The sequence below is a fragment of the Rhea pennata genome, chromosome 4, assembly GCF_028389875.1.
Source record: "Rhea pennata isolate bPtePen1 chromosome 4, bPtePen1.pri, whole genome shotgun sequence".
NCBI lineage: Eukaryota > Metazoa > Chordata > Aves > Rheiformes > Rheidae > Rhea > Rhea pennata.
The window spans coordinates 71278571-71295159 of NC_084666.1; the positions used below are offsets into that span (position 1 = coordinate 71278571).

Below are 16589 nucleotides of genomic sequence, written 5' to 3' on the forward strand. Positions count from 1 at the left end.
TTGAAGCTGCCTCTGCCATCATGGAGCTCCACAGCAAAGGAGGCTCCTTGGATCCTGCACTGCTTCCTCCCCCTGTCTTCTTCTCAGGCCTGCTGGGAAAGAGCTTCCTGCAGCCAGCTATCCAGCAGAAGCACCTCCCAGCCTAATGCTCCCTGCCCACTGAGCACAGACCCTCTCTTCACAGGCTCTACCTTCATCTCATGCTGCCTGGTTTAGCTAATGGAGCAACACAGGCATCCCTGCAAATCTCTGCCTCTTCCGAGCCACTCCATGAACACAGAGGAACACTTGCTTTCTGCCAAAACAGTAACAATGCTAACGGGTCAGGATGTTTGCCTGTGAACCCCCTTCTCCTGAAACAGTCTGAGCAACAACCTAAGTCGAATCCAGGCAGCCAGTTACCTTGCCATCTGTGTACTCCAGCCACTGCAAGCCCAGGTTGGTGATGACCCTGGGTGTTCCATCATCCACAGGGAGAATGTCCACTTTGAAGCGCTGCGGTGCTGCCGTCACGACCTGACAAATGTTCAGAGTCATGGCTGACACTGTGGCAATCAAAGCTTTGGCTACCATATTGTCAGTTTGGTTCCTTTCAGCTTCTTTAGGGGCTAGTCTGCACACACAAATGCCAAGCTGGGACACCAGTGAACAAACACACGGTAGCACATAACTGAGAATACTCAGTCCTTATCTTCAGTGGAGTAACAGCAGCTGAGTCTTCCTCCTGTGAGGGGAGCTGCCTATCAGCTATGGAAAATTTCCCTCTCCTCCCCCATCCTCCCCTTACCTCCTTTCCCCCATCCTCCACAATGAAGAAGGGATTGGTCCCATCAGACACAGTGAAAGTGAAGTGATCCTTCAGGGAGCTGCTGCCATCATGACTGTAGCTGATGCGGTTCTGGTAGATGTCATCCATCGTGAAGGTAGTGGCTTGGTGGTAGCGCTGGCCATTGTTAGTGCATTCAATCAGGCCATGCTGGGGGGGCTGCACAACTGTGAACGTGATTGACTCAGCCTGCACCGAGGAGACAGGGTGGTGAAGGTGAGGATGTGCTCCCGGAGCCAGACGGGAAGGTCGCTCACGCTAGAGAGACCTGGAGCGGGACTCTCCACACACAGCCAGCCTTCCTAGTACAGTATTCCCAACCAGGGCTGAAAGGCAGCACTGCATCCTGAAACAGTTCACCCTGAGACCTAGCACTACCCCATTCTGCTCCCACACAACCACCCAAGTAGGGAGAGCTAGGCTAGATTCATCAGACCAAACTATTGGTTTGGATGGTCTGAGATAGCTCTCACCCTCATGACAACTCCTTAATCAGAACAGCGATTACTCCTCCTGCAACCGTTCTAAGCGTCCAAGCCCATTGTCACTTTGGCACAGGGTAGCACGTAAGCGAAGCTGCTCCATGGAAGCAGTGACAATCTTTGCTTTGGCTCAGAGCAGTTACGGTGAGCCAGGAGCTCTCTTGCCCTGAGGAAACTGCAGCCCAATGAGGTACAGTCAGCATGGGACTGCTTCACCTCCAGTAAGACCCAGAACGAGGAGGAGGAAATGCCATTTTCATCTGTGCCAAGCATAAGCTCAGGGCTACTCAGGTCAAGTCCATAACATTCAAAAGGAGGTGAGGACAGGGCAGGGACTAGCTCTGATCACAGCAACTTTGCAGTATTTTTCATGTAGCTTTTTGTTGTTTGTGTGTCCAAGAGACACCCCAGATGAAGTATACATTTCTCAAGCCAAGACTTTGCACTGCTCAAACACTCATTTATCTATTTATCTATCTACATACAAATGGGGTCTTCTGCAAGCTGTTTGTTTGAAATTCTGATCAAACAGGATATGAGCAGGTAGGGAAGACACTCATTACAATCTCTCTCTTTGAACACAAGCCCATTTCTTCTGATAGCCCACATGTGCAGCAGGACAGGGTAGGTAGGAGGCAAGGGGGGAGTCCTGCCTTACCTCTGTGTCAGCATCTGTTGCTTTAAGCTCAAACTCCGTGATGGTTTTTCTCACACCTTCCTGAACTCTCATCCCAGGGCTCTGCACTATCGGTAGGGAGTCATCCACAGGGTTAATGGTGATGTCAAATGTCTGGCTCACCTAGAAGAGAAGAAAAAGCCTCTCCAGACAAATGCAGTCTACTAAGAGTGCAATGCAACTGAAACGGTAATGCTGTAAGAAGACCACAGTAACCACTGAGTATGAGTTTCTTTATTTTGGCCTTGTTTTTCTTCTGCGAGTAAACAAGAGCTTTTGAGTTCAAATCATATGAATATGACCTCTACTACCCCCCCCCCCATAATTCCTTCACCATCTTTCTGTGATATTTACAGAGATACATTTTTTCCCTCTGTTATTGAGCTCTGCTTTGTCCTCTTATCTCTGCAGCTATTATTTCCCCCTTTCCCAAAATAGGGAGGAGACATTTCTCAAGGGTTTGGCTATGCTTCTGGCTCCTCTGTCAATGCATTGGATGAATGCTGAGCTCCAGCAGTGACTGCTCAGCAGATGAAAATTAGACACTGAAATCTAGGTAAACATATATGAAGAGGCTATATCTCAGGCTGCTCCACTTTTTGTGAAAAGGGTTCTCTCCTCTTCTGTGGTAAGATCTCTGACACAAGAGAAGCAAGAGTATCCACCATTGTGGAGTTACAAGCCCACACGCAGCTTGTTTCATTTCTTTTGCCTAAGTGTATCTGTGTCTCACAAGCACGCAGGAGGAAAACTGACTCCCACCACATATGCCAGAACCAAGAGTCTGCTCTGACTCGAGGAAGAAACATGCTGGAACCTACCTCATTCGTTCCATCAGACACAGAAAAGGTGAATGCATCGGCATGCTTTTCAGTGTCACTAGTATGGACGTATTGGATGTTACGAGAGGCCAGGTCTGCCTGGCTGAAAGAATTTATTCTTGTCCCTAGAAAAAGAACAGTAAAGGAAAATGTGCAACAGAAACAGAGACAGGGAAAAATACAGGGAGCTGGACACATATAAGCACTCACTCTTGGTTCGCTCTGCTTTCACTGAGACTATACCATGAACTTCAACTGAGCCAGGCCTTTGGCTGACATACAGCTGAAAACTCTACTCCACAACTTCTGAATTAACATAGCAGCCCCCTTCTGCAAAGAGAAGTACAGACTTCTTCACAGACTTCAAAGGGTATGACGGTGCTTCACACTGCTAGGACACCTGATAGGGGTCAGGCCACACAGGGCACAGAGCAAGAGAGAAGCTGTGAGAAACAGCTTTGATTCTCCCTGCCAAACAAGACAGCTTTAACCATGGCATCGCTCAGTGTAGGCAAAAGGTTCCCAGCCTCAGTTGGCGTGCAAACAGCCTCACCTCACAGTTTTCAAAAACGCCTTCAAAATCATAGGGAACAGCAACAACAGAAATGTCCCACAAGGGCAGAGTAGCGGTCGGCCCGGCCTGGCACTGTCTCCAGCAGTGCAGGAGGGAGAGCACAGGAGCCTGGGCACAATCTGCTCTTTTTTCCTCCTAGCACCCAGCATACAGAACAGTCCAAGTCCTATTTTCAACACTAATTTATAGTGACACCTTTACAGTCTTAGGGGCAACATGGTCACAGAAAGGTTCCCCCAAAGCATTTTAAAAAGCATTTGAACTTTTAACTCTCATTGGTGCATCTGACAGTTTTACTGCTCTTAACAAGAAAAACCTTGGAAAAAAATAACAGTTTTTCACTAGTTTATCACATTAAATGGCTACTGACAAGTATTGGCCACACTACAAAAGATGCAGGGAACTAGTACAAATAAATGACCCCAAAAATGGATGATTAGCCAAGGTTTACTCAGAGCTCATTAGTTTTAAAGTTTGTGAGAATATACGCTCTTTTGAGTGCTCCAGTACTCTCTCCTTAGGCTTAGGTCATTTAAGCCATGAGAACAATTATTTCACATTGCATGAGCTGATATGTTTCTTAGTCCCTTAAGGATCAAAAAAAAAGCCAAGAAATTGGAATCATCACGTTTTAAATAGCAGGAGGAATAAAAACTTAATTCAGCTCCTTCAGATCTCAGAAGTATGAGAGTCATTGTTTGGTTCAAAATTTAGACAAAAGCATTGTAAGTTTTTAATTTTCTCTCAGCAGAGGGTTTGTATATTTATAATTTCCATCCATTATTCCTACCCTCTCAACAGAGTTGTCAGAAGACATCTTACACTAAGAAGATTAGACTTTAAAACTATGCTGTACAGGGACTGTCTGCATTCTGAAAATGCACAGTAGAGATTTACACTTTAATCTCATGTTAAGAAGAAATCAAATTCTAAGAAGAAACAAAATCTTAGGTGAGTATAATCTACACCAAAAGAGCATATTATATGACAGCACAATTTTAAGACTAAAAAAGAGTAGGGACACACATACTATCAGGGGATAGCTGGGCTTGGGGGACAACTCTAAAATTTAGACTAGATTTGCAGGGAATTCTTTTCTGAATTTCACAAGGTTGACCAAAAAAGCCTAAATTACCAGAAGGTCTCCAGAATCTGGAGGGTCAAAGTGGAAGAGTGTGTAAATGGGCACAGTGCACTGTTTAAAATAGTCTCTCACAGAGTCTGTGGGAATTCATTATCCAGCATATCCATCACACCAGATGTGTGTGACTTATCTTCCTTTTAAGAGTTCTCTCCCACTCTGCAGCACTGCCAGGAGAAGAGGCTGGAGTTAAGGGATCAAGAGAGATTACAGGCCAAAATGGGGGAGTAAAAACAAGTTATCTGTTCACCAAGGGATAGTCTGTTACCATAGACATTAGGGGATAGATTCTTTTGAGCTCTGCACTATATGCTGTCACAGAGACGGGTTGCCTGCCATGCAGATGCAGCGCAGATCCTGAAGGAGGAGATTCACACAGTGGTGAACCAGACTGATCTGCAAGGCCCACAGGCTGAGGTTACAAAGGGGCCTAAACTCACCGAATGGCTGAATAAATCCTTGTCTGCCGAGTGTTGGGCTGCCCTGCCTCCACTGACCCTACTCTGCAATGCTCTTGATCAATGACTGTTTGCTTTCTGACAGAGAACATAATTCCCGCTCCCTCCAAGTACATTTTTCATGCAGTAAACCTTCAGGGCTTAAAAGCCCTTCTGTGCTTTGCTGTTAGAAGTGTCCAACAGAGCCAAAAGCTCTCCTGCAAACCTGGGGAGGTGGCGCGCTCCAGGTGCCCCAGCTGTGGTTGCCTGATGAGCCGGAACCAGAGCTTGGCTGGCTCACTGTCCTGATCAGTGGCAGAGAGCTGCAGGGTTGTAATCTTCTTCATCGAGTTCTCATCCAAGACCAGCCCCTTGTTAGTGATGATGGAGGGGGGGAGCCTGTCCTCTAAAAGGGTTAGGCACAAAATGGAGTGAGTTAGGAGACAGCCAGCCTTCTTTCCTTGGTATTATTTACACCAGATACTTGTGTGCAAGGAAAACAGCACCCTCCCACACTTTGTTAGGCAACCCTCCCAAATCAGTAATTCTAAAATGAGTATTTGGGGCCTCAGCACTAAAGAGGAGGATAGTAACATTATAATGTCTACACAGTATTAAGATGCCAAGTGGAATTTTTCTGCCTTTTCCAGTGAGTTTGTCACGTACCAAAGAACTACTCCTTATATCAGTGAACTTTTCCCATGCCCTAAATGTCAAAGGCTTTTGAATGAACAATGGGAAAAAAAGCACTGCATCTCAAGAATTATATCTTAACTTGCCATACATGTGGGATGGAAATCTCACTCTGCTAAGGTCTGAGCTCTGCAGCAAAGAAAATGTAACTTAAGAAATATTTTTTTACCTAATACACTAATATAGAAAAACTGGTCCATCAGTTTGTTGCCGTCTGCATCAATCACATCAAAGGTGAAAGCAAAACTTCCGCTGGGATCCCCTTTCTTGTGACTGTATGTCACTTGCCCTTGAGAGAGGGACAGGAGAAAAGAGGTAGTTTACTACAGGCTGTATCATTTCGTTCTTAGTTTGGAACCAGGCTGACACTGTTAGCCAAGGGTCTGGGGGCTTGACAGAACTCCCACATTTGGATTTCATTACTTTTTTCTCTTCATTCTTTTTCTCCTGCTGAAAAAGACTTTTTAGCACTTGCTTTATGACATGTGTTTCTCCCCCAACATAACCATCTTATTTTACTACTTTCCCTCTCCCTTTTCTGCTTCAAATCATCTTCCCCTTGACATAAAGATGTGGCCACATTTTACTTAGAACTGGCTGTTAGACACAGCAATTAGCTAAAATCAAGCACTCTCTCACCTTTATTTATATCAGCCTGGGTGAAACTTTTGACTGGTCCATTAGCAGAGATCTGGACTTGATTATCACTTTCGGTCAACTGCAGACTGCCGACGCTGGGATCCTTCTTCATGACAAATTTGACCTTTGTGTCATCCAAATTAATAGCTGCCACTTTCAAGTGCTGATCTGTGAGGCGTGCTGCAGAGCCTGCACCAGAGAGAGAAGACCTACCAATGGCTCCACCCAATCCAGCCCAGTGATTTGTCTAGGTTGGCCCATAGAGTTTACAAATAGCAGGTCATACGTTACAAAATTGGGAGTTGCAGTTTTATGGAGGGTGAGGGCAACTCCACTATAAGGAAAACAAGCAGAGGACTCTTCTCCAAGGATGTCCTGGATGTCCAACTTGGCACAGCAGCACTGAAGACATATGCTTTGCTCCTGTCTCAAGTGCCTGGATGCTAGGCCTGCTGGGGAGCCCAGGCCTACGAGCTGGGTTGGATCCACACAGGGCACGTCACCAACATGGAGCAGTAACTGTATGATTTCATGTTTCTCACTAATATATCAGCACAGCACAGGTTTAACTGTGGTGGTCACATTTCCAAAAATATAAAACAAAGCTCAAGGCAGAGGAAAGTTTCTGAAAGGTGAGCACTGTCAGACTGCAGCGATCTGTCAGGACCGCAGTTAGATGCTCTCACACTTACTCCTTCCCAGCTAATAGATATAAAGCCCCAGACTATACATTTGTTCTTGGGAGGCAAGGACTTAACTACAGCATTCCCTGCTGCACTTGCATAGACAGAGCACAGTCATCTGTGTGTGTAATTCATTCTCACCCTTCCCTTCAATAAATCACCACCCCTTTGCCCCACTTTGGGAGAAAAAACATTTGAAAGAGATTTTCCTAGTCAAATCAGAGGTGTAAGCACATACCTTCACCTTGCAATTACAGCCACAGGGAAACATATGCTTACATCTCCCAGTGAGTTGGCTGAACACAAGATACTATCCTCCCTCCTCATACTGTACCAGCAGAAAGCTGCAGGCCCTTGTTGACGACTAATTTGGGTGGCTCGTTCTTCTGCAGCTCCATGGAGAACTCCAGCCTCCCCACCTGGGTGTAGAAACCATCTGTGATGGAGAATCCAAACTCATCCGTCTGCGCCGCTGCACCACTCTGAGTATAAACGATCAACTCATCCAAAATGTCCTGGTAGGTGAAGGATGAGCCCTGGGACAGCACAAGCCCATGATCCATGGGCTCCCCAGCAGCCTGCCTCCTGCGGAGATAACCTGACAAATGCAGGAAAATTACAGGGAGAAGACGGCCTGTCGGAGGACTGTTTGCATGCCAGTTCAGTAGGATGCACACAGGTGAACGTGGCCTTACAGCTCCTGACGACAGTGTCTTGCCAGGAGAGTTAAAGGAAATTTTCCACTTATTGTCAAAGCTGGTAAGAATTCTGCTGCTTATAGGAGATCTGAAAGGTGGCACACAGCCCCCACTGGTTTAACAAAACAAAGCAGCCTTCTCTACATACCCTGCCTTGCTTTTCACTAGTTGCTCAGTTCTGAACACTGAATCCCACAACAGGTGATTTGCACCAAGATGGGGTAACACAAAAGGAAACTTCCCAGGAAAGTGTATTCAGGCTGAATCTTTCCCCCATCTCAGACAGTGAGGGAAATCTCTCAAAGAACAAGTCTGTCCTGATGGGCAATCCCTGGGTGACTGCTGGGCCACACTGAACAAATGTGCTTTACGTGAATGTGCCAGGCTTCTCTCTCACGTCAGGAGGTGGTACACACACACACACAGCTTGTCAGGACTTACCATGGTCAGGAGTTTTTGTAACCACAATGACAAGTTCACTGTCCTGGGTGTCCAAGTCCTGCAGGCTGAGGGAGGCATTGGTAACCACCACGCCTGAGCCCTCCTGCATTCTGACAGGCTCCAGCATCATCTTTGGGGGCTCATCATTTTGTCGCTGTACAGATCCAAAGGCAGACAGTGACAGAAAGGAAAAGGCCAAAGGAAAATGACTGTTTCCTATCAGCATGAAACACAAGCTCCCAAATAACAGTACTGATGCTGTGGTACATGGGTGGGCTACATCAATCTATCTCCAAATCTATCCATCATTGTGGATGCTTATAAGATGGAAGGGACACCAGAGAAATAAGCCCTGAGGAAGCTGCTGCAATGCACAACTGTTTCCTGGTCTGATGGTGAGTTATGCTGCTGTACTAGGGGAAGGAAACAGGAGGAAGAAATCCCTCTTTAATCGCCTTCACATCTGTTACAAAGGGGTGAGCACAGCTCACAACTAGAGGGAGCTGCACCTTAAAAGCCACTTGTCTCTGGGGGAAGAGAGGGCTTCAGCAACCAGAGAGCATGTGCGTACCTGAATAGTGATATTAATGCTGTGCACCTCAGACTGGCTGAAGCCGTTGCTCACATAAAAGCTGAAAACATCATTTGTTGGCTCGATGCTTTCATGGACACTCTGAAAATAGTAAATGCTGTTCTCTAGAACGTCTTGAATAGAGAAGGATGCATCCATGGCCATAGCACCCTGTGGGCCAAAACTCTCACCTGCAAACAGAAGTCACCAGTGAAAGGAGGTTCAATTCACTAATAGAGGAAAAAAAGCAGAATTAGGAGAAGAATAACAAGTTCAGAGATGCAGAAGGATGTTCATTTCTGAAACATGGTTTTCACTTATCTTGTGAACCTATGTAAAAAGCAATTTCTGTTGCACTAGAGCAGGCATTTAGGAAGTTGCATTTTTATGCACAGTACAAGTGATCCCCAGTCCCAGAACTACTTAAACTTTCTTCAACGATGAGACAGTCGCTAACATCTCCCCTCAACCCAATCACCACATCAAGTTGTACCTTGAAAAACTATGGCTCTCAGCCAAGAAAAATACCCAGCCATAGCCTGTTTAAGGAGAGGAGAATCATTACCAAAATAGCACAAAGCAGAGATCATTCAGGAGGGACGATATATCATGGTTAGTAACTCCTGCACTCCTAGAGAAATGTAGTAACTGTTGTAACAAGCCACCATATTGGCCAACACAGGGTGGTATTTTAGAAAGGGAAGTTATGCTTTAAGTAAAATGTCACCTCTCTTAGGATCAATACACAGGAGTGAGCAAACAGTCCCCTTGGATGAACATCCTTGGATAACATGAGAGGAATTCTACATCTTCTGAGTAACAAAGTAAGCTAAGAGAGTGTCATCAGCCATGTTCTGCCACAGATCACCCAGCTTTAAAGCTCACTGTGACAGTTGCTGGGATTCAGCAAAGAATGCTTTATACTCAACGACAGACAGAGTAAAACATGCTGGAAATACACACGGGCTTGTAAAAGCTTTCATTGTCCCAGCCTCCCCAGAAAGAAGTTATCTTGTAATGTTGACTTAAGAGCTCTTTGTCATCAACTGACACCAATCAGAGCAGGAGAGAGGAATCGTGATGAGATCAGTTAGTCTGCTCCAGCATGGCATTTCCTATGTTCCCTTTCAATGGCCAGGAAGAAGAAGAGACAGTCAAGTACTTTACCTGTCTTAGTGTTTTCAATGTAGCCATACATAGGTAAAGTAATAACTGTGACCTGCAGGTCTTCCTTGACAGCAGTATCATAATCAGCAGCTAAGTGGTGATGAGCCAGCAGTGGGACCCTGCCCCCCTCATCCACCTGGAAAACAAAAGAACACAACAAAACTACCATCAATGCACACAACACACAACAATATCCAAATCAATACTGAAAAAGTCTGCACAGTCACTCCATGGAGGAGGCTCCCCAGGCACTTGCACGTTCACTTCTCTGAAGTCCCGTCTCATCCTCCCCCAGAGGGTTTGAACATGAGATCAGCTGGGAGGTGGGGTGGGATGGGAAGAATAAAGCCTACCTGCCCCCCAAGAGGAGCTTGCAAGTGCTTTATCAGGGAGGAGGAGGACTGGCAGAGTCACGCTGACCTCTTGGAGGGAGAGATTTGTATTTCTTGTTGAGGGGAAGTTTTGGAACGTAAGGGAGGGGGAAGGCAAAGTTGGAAAGGAGGGAGATCACTTCAAAAGGCTCTGATAAGGAGACTGAAATGCTTTGTATCAATCCAAAGCCCTAGATGTTTTCAGACTCAACCTCTGGACCCAGCTCCTGACCAGAACAGAAGTAGTTGAGGTTCAGGGATGCAGCAGTACCATCAGCCTCCTTTAACCTTTGAGTAATTTTATTAACTCTTCGCACCCACACGATTGCATGTGTAACACCATACTTTCACAGTGATTTGCCCTCAATCCAGGAAAAGACCATTCAGTTTCTCACACCGGACACATTCTTGACACTGTTTCCAGTATCCTTGGTGGCCACTTACAGTAATGTGGTCAGCAAAAGCAATGAGTGATAGCACTGTCTGGGCAGATGTGATAGTGATGGTAAACATCTGGCTGTCAAGCCGGTTGTTATCAGCATCAAAAACAGTGAAGTGGAAGATGTCTGTGACTGGTTGATCGCCGGTTTCAAACACAGTGGAGTAGCTGTGCAAGTCAAAACACAACCTGAGTCAGTGAGTCTCACAACAGTCACTATTTTCAGTGTTAAATATCTAAAATGTCACCATGACATTGCAGACACAGAAAAATATCCTCATAATCTGAAGCTACACAAACTTCTGGCATTTCACACACACAGAAATACCTATCTCTGTACACAGCAAATGCCCTCATTTGTAATCTTGTAAGACACAATAGTCTAGAAAGGACAAAATAACTTCGATGCATTGCACTAATATAGTATAGCCCTGAGATCCCCGCAGAGAGCCCACTAAGCTTTTAATTGACATGTCTTGATGGAAAAGAGCTCTTTGATACCTGATCCTCTGGTTGTTGATGTCTTCCATGGTGAAATTATAAACCTTGGAAAGCTCTTCATCACGAGAGCCAGAAGTTCGTAAGAGAGTGCCGTATGTGGGCAGAGATATTAACTGGATTCTTATCTCTGAGTCAGGAGAATTATTATCCTAAATGTGAAAAAAACAAAACAAAATCCAAGATTAGCTTCCACTAGACGGAAGGAGGAAGAAAATGTTTTACAGGGAAATACATCAAGCTCGTAGGGTCAAACCCGCAGCTGTTGAATACTGGAGAAGCTCTACTGATGAGGAAAGCATCAGCTGGATGTACCTCCCCAGAATCTGCCACAAAATGCATTTTGCTTTTCTTTCAACCAAGAGGCTTTCTCTCTGCCTTCTATCACACCAACACATTCTCCAAAAGATAACCCGGTATTTTGAATTTCAAATTACACTCCTACATAAACCGAGCCAAAATGTTATTAATAAACGGCAGAGAGTTGCCAATCAGTGCTTCAGACAGACACAGAGCTAAGATCAGCTCTTAGTTAAAAAAGGACAAATTTAGAGCAATGCTGCAATAGACAGATCCATATTAAACTAAATACTCAATCTGGCTCCTTATAACTACATTAAGTGCAACCACGTCCTTGATATCCTCAACATACAGAGCAGGAGCCAAATCCTCTTTTCTGTGACTGTTGCCTGCCTTAGAATAAACTCGAAGAACTTCCATGTCAGCTTTCCTTCCTAAGAGGAGAACAGGACAGACTCAATTCTGTGCAAAACGTTATACACGCACAGGGTAAAACTCCATCTGGCTTAGCCACAGAGACGGTCGGTATATCAACACTGTTCTTCAAAGCCATTTTTTATGCATTGATTTAGGTACCAAAACATGCCAACTGCATTTTTAAAAGCATTCACTTAGGACAGGCACCTAACTGCACCTCACTTTAATGAGTAATTCTGTGTCTCACCTGCTGAAGTGTTTTGGCAAACTCAAATGATATGCTTCTCTGCATGTCTCCTGCCAAATCACTATGAAAATAAAGCACTGGCTGCCAATCTCCTAGAGATATCTGCAAATCCAGTCAGCCCTGGAAAAACAGTGCTGGAAGGTATTTGAGCCCATCTGCCTTTCTTGGCTGCTTGGTACAAGGAGTATGCAACAGGTAGGGCTTTTAAAAGCAAAGCAGTCCAAGCTCTTAACAGGTGGAAAAAATTTCTGAAGGGTTATTTTCATCAGTCAGACAAGAATTGTTCAAGTTACAGTGGTTTACTCTTTTAGCATAACTGATTCATATACTTTCGTAAAGTTGTAATTTTTATGGCACATAACTATGGCAAACCAAACCTATGTATCTATCTTGGACAGGGAAAAAACACTTGCTCCCAACTGCTGCTCTTGATTTTGTTAATGTTTTTTGGTGAAAGTGCCAGAAAGTCAGATTATACAGACTGCTCTCTGAATAGGTCTGCTGATCTTTCTGAACTCACTGCATCTCCTTGTACCAGGATTTATTTTATAAAAGTATTTCTGACATGATTCACCTTTTCCAGAACCAGAAACTGGTTAAAAACAAGTAATTCGTTCTGAGGGAGAGGTTGGTTTACTACTCAGTAAAATGTTCTACTGTAATGAAGTACAAGGCCTTGAAACCGGCCCGGGCTGGAAAGCTCTAGCAATCAAACCAGTCAAGTCCAGAAAGGAGACCGGGCTGTGAATATTCCCGTGAGGAAGCAGTGACACTGCTAGAAAGGTAACGAACTCCTACAGCTTATTTCTGTACGAGACAAGTACAGTTCATGTTAGCAGGGGTGGCAATGCTGTGAAAAAAAACAAATCGGTCTTTGACTCATCCAGTAGGTTTTGAAAATGTTACCTGCTGTCAGCCAGGAGAGCATGGCTTGCTGCTATCAGAAGAGAGCCTGACACAACGCAGGTAAAACACCTCTGAGTGCAGAGGGCCTGGACAACACACGCCTTCCTTAGTGAAGAAGCAGCAACAACATGGTATGACCAGCCCTCTGGGACTTACTATGCTTCAGTTGAAACACTCAGCTTTCTATTACTGCTATCAGGAAAGGGAACGAGTCTCTTACAGCTTGGTCAGTCTAGCATCTTCTAGCCATCTCAGGGATCTAGATTTACAGCTCACAACTTTGCATATATGGAAATGGTGTGGCCAATAGGGATGGAGCCAGCACACCAATTGCAGCTGAAATGCATTTTTAATGGAGCAGGCTAGCTACAACCTGACTGCTCAGAAAGCAGCTATCAGAAAACAGAAGCTGGGGTGATGCGATCCACATGAAAACAGGGCTACATCTCAAGTTGACATTTACATACTTGTCTGTGTAGATTTGCTCACATTCTTGGTACAGACTTGTATTCCTTGGAAAAAACATTCTTATCCTGCCTCATCCCCCGTAGTTCCCTAAGCACCTCTGACAGCCATTACGTTAAGTCTCTCCAGCCATTCCCATGTGCTTTGGTTTCACTCTCACCTCCTCCCTAAGGGGAGGAATGTGCACACCTGTAATCCACTGCCAGTATCTTTGCTGTTAAATCAACTGCTAGGAGCAAGATGTCTTTCTTCTGACTTTCACTAACAGTGTAAGTCTTGTATAGCACCAAAACCCCGGAATCAACTCCAAGCTGCCAAGGAGTACAGCATCTTGGATTGCTTAAAAAAAAAATCCTCAAGCATGTCCAGAAAAAGAACTAGGTAATTTTGAAAGACAGATGGGACAGAACAGGTAGATAGAAATCATCTAGGGATTATCACTAAGCAAATACGTGTGCTTTATTAACAAGTCTGTTTGGTACCTAAATCTGGGATTAACTCAGTTCTCATGTTAGCATGGCAGTTCACCTCTGATTCAGTCAAACACAGATAGCTTTAAACCCTGTTGGATAAAAGAGCCCATTATCCCGTTTTTGGCAGCAGTAGTTAAAATACAGTCAAAACTTGAGTTCTCTGCCAAGAATCCACACCAACTGCAGAGAGGGGTATGCTGTGAAGGCTCTGTGGGGGGATTAGGAAAGGGATGCTGGCAGCACTCATTGGGTTGAGGCAGAAATAGATGAAAGCTTACAATATAAGCGAGGTGCAGCCGAGAGAGAGTCACAGAGCTTTTACTAGCCACAGTCATTGCTAACAGGCAGCCTGGGGCCAGCTGTGGACCGTTGTTATCCAGCAGGGACACCTCCACCCTCAGCACTGTTGTCACCGTGGTGACACCATCAGTGACAGAGATTTCCATGCTGTCCTCTGCTGTTGACGAACCATCATGGACGTATTGCAGAGCATTTCGAGTGACGTCCTCATAGGTGAAGGTGTCACCTTCCCAAAAAAAATAAAAATTGCACAAGTCAGACTGACTTTGTTCAGAAAACCAATCCAATTCAACTCATTTAAGGCTCCAATTTAGCAAAAAACAGAATCACATGCTTAGCTGGCATTTAATATCATCCTTACAGAGGTGTGAGTTATGAGGGGATTTATTAAGGATTATCTATCATTTATGTTACTGGTATGATTTATATTACAGTATATATTTATATTATTTATATTACATATATTTATGTTGCATCTTAATTATATTATTTATTAATAGATGCAGGACAGAGAGAAAGCTACAACTTCACAGTTTCACAGACACAGCAACTCTTCCCTGTTCTCTGAGAGCACAGAGGCCCTCCTTCCTTCCCAGCTTCTGTGTAAGCTTCCATCTGTCATAGCTAGATAATGCTTCTATCTCCAGATCTTCTGTTTGCTCCACTCCCCTATAGATAGCATTTGTCCATCTGATCACATACTGGAAACTGCCACCACCAAATCAATAGTAAAACTCTTCAGGAGCTTTGATGACTGGCTCACATGTTTACTTGGACACAGGCTTCAGGAGAAATGTTCACTAAGCATTATGTCAGATTTAACTTCCCATGTAAAACAAAACATGCCTTCTGATTAACTCCTGGTTAGAGTTACCACAAGACTGTGTGTTAACTAGCCCACACATCTTGGCACAGGAAACACACTGACTCAGCCAGGAATTAGACAACAAACCAAAGCAAAGGGGAAGTGTCTCCCATGCATCCCATTCCATGGTCACACGTTTTCAGGCCTCCATCTCCTGCTGCTCAACTGAACTGTCTGTTCCACCAGGCACACGCTGACCCCCTCACCACCTTTAAAAAGACTTCTGCTCAACTTACCCGCTCCCATGTGTTCCTGCACTCCTGCACTGTACTTGAGCACAATGCCGTGGTGGGGAGGTTTCACCAGCTCAAAAAAGAGACCCTCAGGAGCTGTGTCTGTGTCGCTCACCGCCAACTGGATCCCTGTTCCAGGGAAAGAGATCACAAGCTTCAGCATCCTTATTCTCTTAAGCAGGAGAGATTTTCTTAAGTTTTGTGATGTGCTCTTGTGCAGGGAGCCAAAACAATAATTCAGTCAGTACCTGAAAAGTTGAATTACTCTAGAGCAGTTCTAGGGCAAGCACATGCTGCCTTCACTGAAATAATTAGTCCTCCGATGATGCTTAGAGGTTGTATTACAGAACTTACCATCAATAAGGCTCACAAACAAAAGCTATGCAAACCTGCAGCTTATAAAAGTGATTGTGTGTGTGAGTGCGCATAGAGCAGGGGGGTATCTGTAAGAACCCCACAGAACCTCCTGACACCACCAGAAATTAAGTTTTCCTAAACAAAAGTGCAGCAGATCATACCACTAACTAACAGCTAAGCCCCTCAACTCATGAGGTAAATGCAACCTGAGGGAAATGGTGATAAACCCTCTCCCTTGTGCACAGTTCAGTTGAGAGGCCAGCGAACGTGGAGATTGCAGAGCAGCATAAGGGGGAAAAAACAGAGAAGAAACAGATACCTGAGCCTGCTCTCCTATGCCTCAGCCAACAAATGAACATGAGTCTTCTCAGTGGCTCCCACTACACCCACACAAGGACAGCTCCTTAGCTAAACGGACAGAGATGAGGGAGACTAAAACTCCCCAGTTCCATCCAGGTGGCCTTGTGGCAATGAACTCCAAGGCTGAGGCAGAGCTCTGCCATGCTGTTCCTTCCACTCTACTCACCGATGGCAGCCTTTCCCCCCTGGCTGACCTCCAGGAATGGAGCAGTGATCTGGAAGACTGGAGGCTGTTGCTCCGCAGACAGCAAATGAATGACAAATACCATCTCTGGGGTTGTGTGTTCGCCATCAGACACTAAAAACAGTCAAAAACCACATCTGAGTGCAGGGATGTGTTTTCAGGGACTTACCTGGGTAATTCACTCTCCTCCACAAATCACAATGCCACATCACTGACTTCCCACTACTTGCCAACCTACCCCTTTGTCTATGGACCCATATACACAATTCAAAAATCCTGTCAACAGTATTCATATTTGCCCTTAAGTTCACCCCTAGTAAGACAA

At 45.0% G+C, this 16589-nt stretch overlaps 1 protein-coding gene across 1 annotated transcript in view; it reads right to left on the reverse strand.

Annotated features, from left to right (window-relative positions):
- Positions 1-16589, reverse strand: part of FRAS1 (Fraser extracellular matrix complex subunit 1) — a 179668-nt gene that overhangs the window by 25321 nt on the left and 137758 nt on the right. The window contains exons 35-50 of the mRNA XM_062574968.1: positions 16247-16378; positions 15367-15492; positions 14244-14491; positions 11161-11309; positions 10665-10827; positions 9850-9985; positions 8683-8873; positions 8112-8265; positions 7307-7570; positions 6290-6478; positions 5820-5939; positions 5184-5363; positions 2806-2930; positions 1967-2107; positions 788-1015; positions 403-516 (exon numbers count right to left, since the gene is read on the reverse strand). Of these exons, the coding sequence (XP_062430952.1) occupies positions 403-516; positions 788-1015; positions 1967-2107; positions 2806-2930; positions 5184-5363; positions 5820-5939; positions 6290-6478; positions 7307-7570; positions 8112-8265; positions 8683-8873; positions 9850-9985; positions 10665-10827; positions 11161-11309; positions 14244-14491; positions 15367-15492; positions 16247-16378 (2660 nt within the window). The remainder of the gene's footprint in view (positions 1-402; positions 517-787; positions 1016-1966; positions 2108-2805; positions 2931-5183; positions 5364-5819; positions 5940-6289; positions 6479-7306; positions 7571-8111; positions 8266-8682; positions 8874-9849; positions 9986-10664; positions 10828-11160; positions 11310-14243; positions 14492-15366; positions 15493-16246; positions 16379-16589) is intronic.